Here is a 7,550-nt window from a genome sequence, read left to right on the forward strand (position 1 = left end):
TGATAACTTTACAACAGTCATTCTAAATTGTTCAGAAAAGTTAAATTTACTCATTATATAAGAGTTTTTAATTCTTGTTTATAATATAACAAAAAGTTAGTACTTCATATAGATCTTTTTTATACTTTGTTCAACTAGTATCTCAATTCGGCGAATCTATCAGTCTTAAAGACTTTCCTGACTTTTCATGTATCATCTCATGAATTTTTAACGAAATAATATCAATTGTAAGAATAATTTATGCAAACATTTATACATGTTTTGATCTCATTTATTTATTCGATCAATGCTATTCAAGTCTAGTTATTCTTTGTTGAAATATAATAAATTTCTATTCTGTATACTTGATAAATTAATTCAAGTAAAACGTCAAAATTTAAACAGACTTATTTTCTTATTGAAATTCAAACATCTGTCTAGCCAAGTTCTGACAAATAGTCCATGGTCCCGTAGAGAGCTACCACAACTATCTTGATGAATTGGTTTAACAAAGAGTTCAGCATACTTCTGAAATCCGAAGCCCAGAACTACCATATGCAGACAGACTAACAAACAAAGAAGACCAGGCGCATAGAGATTCTTAAATACTAGAGCGTAACAATATTTGCCGCATTTATTTTAAAATGTCCCTTTTTTTACCTAAATGCCCTTGATTATTGAGGAAAACTTATTTTAGTCATGAGTGAACTATTCGATAGTATCCGCTTTGACATACCACTATGGTGTGGTACAAATTATTGTACATCATAATTGTTTGTACTTTGCAAATGTTTTTGAGATCCTCCGTAATATCCTCCGATATCCAAAGCCAATAACCAATTTCTTTTGTGTTTTATTTTTCAGATGCACAAGAGCTGTATAAAAAGAAAGATAATGTCATAACTTGATATTGAAGACAGCGAAATCAAACCTTCCATTTTTACAACTATGAAGAGATCTATGCCATAAGTCAAGTGTAATGGTACAGAACAGTCGTAACATCGCCATTGTCCTCAGATCCTTAACTGTTCCTGGAGGACTGATACAACTATCAAAGAATACAAGATTGTGAGATAAAAATCATCACAAGGAGTCATTTAAACAGTGATACTTCTTAATCGCTGAAATGGACGCAGCGGACCCTTTAATGGGATCAGAAACACAAGTTGTTTATCAAAATATGCTGAACAGATTTAAAAACGGTTCTTTTCATAAAAATTTCACCTTTCCAAATTCTAATTTGACTCAACAACAGTTCACAAATCCGGATTCAGTGACGTTGCTTTTGAATTGTATCTATTTTCTTGATAAATTTGGTGTACCTATTCTTTTAACAATCGGTGTGCTATCGAATGTGATAATTTCTATCACAATCAGAAACTCGGAATTAAAGAAGGTATCTGCATGCTGTTTCTTCTTCTCCATTGGAATTGTTGATACGCTTTATCTTATTGCCATGGCGATTCCTTGGATATCTATTCGCGTTGTTGATATTTACAATACAGAGGGCTTCTGTCAGCTCATCTATTATTTGAATCTGTTGACAACATTTTTATCAAGCTGGTATATCGTCATGCTGCTCGCAGAAAGGCTATCAGTTTGTTATAGGCAAGATGCATCACGCAAGTACATGGACGCGTTTCGAGTTAAATGCTATATTACATTGTTTTCAATTTTTTCAATTGTTGGCCATCTTTATCTCACTTGGACTAGTGGGGTTTACATATTTCAAAACAGACAAATATGTAATGTTATCCCTGAACACCTGGAGGATATCATGATTATGAGAAAAATCGATATTGTATTGGCTTTTGTATTGCCAGTACTTCTGTGTATAACTTTTACAATCACTTTGCTGGTACATCTTTGTACCTCTAACTTCAAAAATTGTAACAATGGAATACTTAAAGCTGAAGTTAAAATGATAACATTTGAAGTAAAACTTAATTCCAAGCAAACGACACGTTATGCTGAATGCCCCTCTAGCTCAAGAGCTACCAAAGAGCTATCGGACCAAAGACTCAAATTAAGGATTTTGTCACAAAGCAGGAGACTGACTGTAACTTCAGTGTTCATAGCTCTGACATATGTATTTCTTTTTATACCACACAATGTTATAAAAACAAAATTCACATTTCTCAGTGGAGATCATATTGTCACTTTTGAAGAATCCCTTTTTCTGAAATTATTCGAGGATTTGTACAAGTTAAACTTTGCATACAAAGCTTTCGTTTATTATGCATTGCTACCAGAGATGAGAAAACATTTCATCAAAATATTCCTACGGATATGTAAGAAGCGCAAAGCAAACAAAATGACAAGAAATGGTGATGCAGTAAATGGAGATTTTATACAAGACACAAACTTCATAGGAAACTGATTTTGGCCACTGATCTGAAAACATGAAATAGTTTTTGATTCATTTTATTATCGCCGTTCCTGGGTGGCGATATATACAATTGACAAGATATGAACAGTTCTACCTGTTTACCGCCTGCCTATAGCCAATCAACACAGCAACTTAGAGAATGTAGTCTAAAAAGAGTATACATGTATTTTGTTTTCTTTTTAAAGAAATAACTTTAAAAATGCTTTCTTCCAGGCGAGTTTAATACTATGAGTATTGTTATTGCATTATTATCGCATATAGCAGGTCAGTTATAGTCCGTTTCAGAAAAAAAAACTTCGCAAAACAGTCGACGGAGTATATAACGTAAATTCCATTATAGCATGTTCACATACATCAATTTTAATCTGTTGTTAATTACGCAAGAAGCTAATTCTTTTTGCCGATTGATGCACGCACTAACTTAGTAGTCTAACTTATTGTACTACGAGTCAAGTTATTGTGATATTTTGCTAGTATCTCCTACATTCTGACCCAGCAGAATCTAACTGAGCAAGTCAAAATATTTTGTCAAGAACGGATTGGTAGAGTAAATCAAGTATTTTTGTTGGCTTTATGTGTTGACCCCATACATGTTCAATAAAGTATTAGGCAAGAAAGGGAATATTATTTCTATATTCATGGCTGAATGGCGATTCCGAGCATTTTTGGAAATGCTAATATTTGTCACATAAACTACGGCGCAGGAGTTTTCATTAAATAAAAACAATGTGAATGTGTCATTTTTCCGTGTAAATTCCGATATTTATATCATTATGATTATGTATGTTAGAAAACGACCTGAAAGCAATAGCAGCAATAAAACATTCCCAAAATAACGACTGTTTAAAGTAAAAAGAATCATATTTCATTGACGCGACTATAGTGTAACGCTAACATTTAGCTAATGTTTGTATAAGGCAAATTGTTCAGACTAAAAGTATGAATTAAGTACTACTTATATAATTTTAAATAAAATCAGCAGAAGTTAAATAAGTTGAACACAGTACACTTTATAAATATCTATCAATTTATGTAAAAAAAGCATAATGCATAAATTTTAAAATTACTAATTTTTGTCAAGCTTTATGAAAGTCTAGTAAAGTGGGAGCTCCCTCAAGCTCAAGCTCCCTCAGCGGATCCTGTTTTCAAAATAACCATTTTTAATTAAATAATAAAAATAATTTACAAATTTTACGTATCGATATGGGCCCTACTTACACATATTTATTGGCAAATTAGAATCTTAAACAGAGCTGCATTACTGGTACTGGTACTGGTACTGCAGTACGTACTGCAGCGATTTTGCAAGTACTGGTACTGATACTGAATTACTCTTACAAAATTTTGCTACTACTGGTACTGGTACTGCATTACTGTCTTAAAAAGTGGTACTGCTACTGCATTACCCAGTACTTTTGGTTTTGATGAAAATTAAAAATAGCATCATTTTTTCTCATAAAATAAAGCTGTATATTACATTAACTATATTATCAAATCTAAAGATAATTTGCTGCAATATGCCTTCAAATGGTAACATAGTATTCATCATATAAAGCACCAAAGACTTTAAGTAAAAATTAAATTAAGATAAACAGACTCAATAACTCTTTACCCTAAAATATCCTTATTAAAATCTTTTATTACTTTGTATTTACTAGTAAAGTAGCAAAATAAACACTAATTAATTTCTTCTATTCTAAATAATCCCATTTCAAGTGAAAAAAATGATATTGTTAGCACCATAAAAAGTTGTTATTTACTTTGGTATAAATTGAACAGAGGTGTGAAAGGCAACAAAAGACTGTTGTGTTTTAAATGAAAGATGTTTGCATTGTATTTACACAGTTGACTGGTTACTAAACGGTATCCGGACAATTCCCCTCCCGGACGATTCCCCTCCCAGTAAATTATATATGACATGAATATATGTTGTAAATATTATTTGTAAAAAGTATGTTAAAACTATAAAGTTGTAAATATGTTATGTATCTTTAAAGTAAATTATGATTTTATTTCTTTGCTGAATAATATTTGCAATCATTTGTTTGACACTGTATTTATTCAAACTTTGATGAATATATAAAAGTAATGGTACTGATACTTAATTACTTCACCAAAAAAAGTACTGGTACTGCAGTACCAAGCTAAAATATAGTACTGGTACTGGTAATGGTACTGCATAATTTGCCAAGTACTGGTACTGGTACTTAAGTACTACACCCTTAGTACTGATGCAGCTCTGATCTTAAACAGGCTCCGTTTTTTAGATGATATATTTATGATAAAGGATCATTCTATCAGTGCTTTACATGATCTCATACCACATTAAATACTTTACCACATATCGAAAGTAAATATGTCATTGATGTGAAAATTGGACATTACCAACTGAAATTCATATTAAAATCCATATTGTTTATCAAAACCTGGAGTACTCTTTAAATGTAAAGAAGTTATACTTACAGACAATGTATGGAGAGTAGGCAGTAGCAGCAGTAGGAAACGTGAAGTTAGCAGTAGCAGTAGCTCAGCAGTAGCAGTAGCAAAAATATAAAACGTGAAGTTGGCAGTAGCAGTAGCTCAGCAGTAGCAGTAGCAAAATTATAAAACGTGAAGTTGGCAGTAGCAGTAGCTCAGCAGTAGCAGTAGCAAATTTATAAAACGTGAAATTGGCAGTAGCAGTAGCACAGCAGTAGCAGTAACAAATTTATAAAACGTGAAGTTGGCAGTAGCAGTAGCACAGCAGTAGCAGTAGCAATAATAATAAAACGTGAAGTTGGCAGTAGCAGTAGCTCAGCAGTAGCAGTAGCAAAAATATAAAACGTGAAGTTGGCAGTAGCAGTAGCTCAGCAGTAGCAGTAGCAAAATTATAAAAAACGTGAAGTTGAAGTTGGCAGTAGCAGTAGCACAGCAGTAGCAGTAACAAATTTATAAAACGTGAAGTTGGCAGTAGCAGTAGCTCAGCAGTAGCAGTAGCAAAATCATAAAACGTGAAGTTGGCAGTAGCAGTAGCTCAGCAGTAGCAGAATTATAAAACGTCAAGTTGGCAGTAGCAGTAGCTCAGCAGTAGCAGTAGCAAAAATATAAAACGTGAAGTTGGCAGTAGCAGTAGCTCAGCAGTAGCAGTAGCAAAATTATAAAACGTGAAATTGGCAGTAGTAGTAGCAAAGCAGTAGCAGTAGCAAATTTGTAAAACGTGAAATTGGCAGTAGCAGTAGCACAGCAGTAGCAGTAGCAATAATAATAAAACGTGAAGTTGGCAGTAGCAGTAGCTCAGCAGTAGCAGTAGCAAAAATATAAAACGTGAAGTTGGCAGTAGCAGTAGCTCAGCAGTAGCAGTAGCAAAATTATAAAAAACGTGAAGTTGAAGTTGGCAGTAGCAGTAGCACAGCAGTAGCAGTAACAAAAATATAAAACGTGAAGTTGGCAGTAGCAGTAGCTCAGCAGTAGCAGTAGCAAAATCATAAAACGTGAAGTTGGCAGTAGCAGTAGCTCAGCAGTAGCAGTAGCAGAATTATAAAACGTCAAGTTGGCAGTAGCAGTAGCTCAGCAGTAGCAGTAGCAAAAATATAAAACGTGAAGTTGGCAGTAGCAGTAGCACAGCAATAGCAGTAGCAAAATTATAAAACGTGAAATTGGCAGTAGTAGTAGCAAAGCAGTAGCAGTAGCAAATTTATAAAACGTGAAATCGGCAGTAGCAGTAGCACAGCAGTAGCAGTAACAAATTTATGAAACGTGAAGTTGGCAGTAGCAGTAGCTCAGCAGTAGCAGTAGCATTAATAATAAAACGTGAAGTTGGCAGTAGCAGTAGCTCAGCAGTTGCAGTAGCAAAAATATAAAACGTGAAATTGGCAGTAGCAGTAGCTCAGCAGTAGCAGTAGCAAAATTATAAAACGTGAAGTTGGCAGTAGCAGTAGCTAAGCAGTAGCAGTAGCAAAAATATAAAACGTGAAGTTGGCAGTAGCAGTAGCTCAGCAGTAGCAGTAGCAAAATTATAAAACGTGAAATATGCAGTAGCAGTAGCACAGCAGTAGCAGTAGCAAATTTATAAAACGTGAAATTGGCAGTAGCAGTAGCACAGCAGTAGCAGTAACAAATTTATAAAACGTGAAATTGGAAGTAGCAGTAGCACAGCAGTAGCAGTAGCAAATTTATAAAACGTGAAGTTGGCAGTAGCTCAGCAGTAGCAGTAGCAAAATTATAAAACGTGAAGTTGGCAGTAGCAGTAGCTCAGCAGTAGCAGTAGCAAAATTATAAAATATGAAGTTGGCAGTAGCAGTAGCTCAGCAGTAGCAGTAGCAAAATTATAAAACGTGAAATTGGCAGTAGCAGTAGCTCAGCAGTAGCAGTAGCAAAATTATTAAACGTGAAGTTGGCAGTAGCAGTAGCTCAGCAGTAGCAAAATTAAAAAAATATGAAGTTGGCAGTAGCAGTAGCTAAGCAGTAGCAGTAGCAAAATTATCAAATATGAAGTTGGCAGTAGCAGTAGCTCAGCAGTAGCAGTAGCAAAAATATAAAATGTGAAGTTGGCAGTAGCAGTAGCTCAGCAGTAACAGTAGCATAATTATTAAACGTAAAGTTGGCAGTAGCAGTAGCTCAGCAGTAGAAGTAGCAAAATTATAAAATATGAAGTTGGCAGTAGCAGTAGCTCAGCAGTAGCATTAGCAAAATGATTAAACACGACGTTGGCAGTAGCACTAGATCAGCAGTAGCAGTAGTAAAATTATAAAACGTGAAATTGGCAGTAGCAGTAGCTTAGCAGTAGCAGTAGCAAAATTATAAAATGAGCATTGAGCATTGACATGGATAATTTATTTTCAACAATTCATGTATTACAACTTCCACAATATGACTATTTTCAGTGTTAATTTTTAGTTAATACAAATTTATTTATTTTATTTTGTTATTCAACATCAATTGGTAAAAAATAACACTATTAACTGGGTTGAGTAAAGCAGTCAATCTAAATTATGGGGACATGTTACAGAAAGAAGGAAGACAATGTTATATATATTGTTTTATCATATATGTAATTGTATTTTAGAGAAATTTTAAATTTACAACCGAAGATCGGTTGCCTTCGTAATGCCTGCCGAACACTTCTGAATACTCCAGGTAATCGATTTCATGACCGAACATAACATAATTTATCAATAAATGATTTATATATGATGTACGTCTT

At 33.9% G+C, this 7,550-nt stretch overlaps 1 protein-coding gene across 1 annotated transcript; it reads left to right on the top strand.

Annotated features, from left to right (window-relative positions):
• Positions 1 to 800: 800 nt before the first annotated feature.
• On the top strand, positions 801 to 2,959 carry LOC132720561 (uncharacterized). Its single transcript, XM_060704719.1, has one exon. The coding sequence runs from the start codon at positions 1,106 to 1,108 to the stop codon at positions 2,357 to 2,359; it is 1,254 nt and encodes a 417-aa protein (XP_060560702.1). The 5' UTR covers positions 801 to 1,105; the 3' UTR covers positions 2,360 to 2,959.
• Positions 2,960 to 7,550: the final 4,591 nt, after the last annotated feature.

Source organism: Ruditapes philippinarum, unplaced genomic scaffold (genome assembly GCF_026571515.1).
Source record: "Ruditapes philippinarum isolate M1 unplaced genomic scaffold, ASM2657151v2 ctg366_1_1_1_1, whole genome shotgun sequence".
Taxonomy (NCBI): Eukaryota; Metazoa; Mollusca; class Bivalvia; order Venerida; family Veneridae; genus Ruditapes; species Ruditapes philippinarum.

Coding starts and splice junctions, on each gene's coding strand:
- LOC132720561 (XM_060704719.1), top strand. CDS start 1,106: ATGGACGCAGCGGACCCTTTAATGGGATCAGAAACACAAGTTGTTTAT.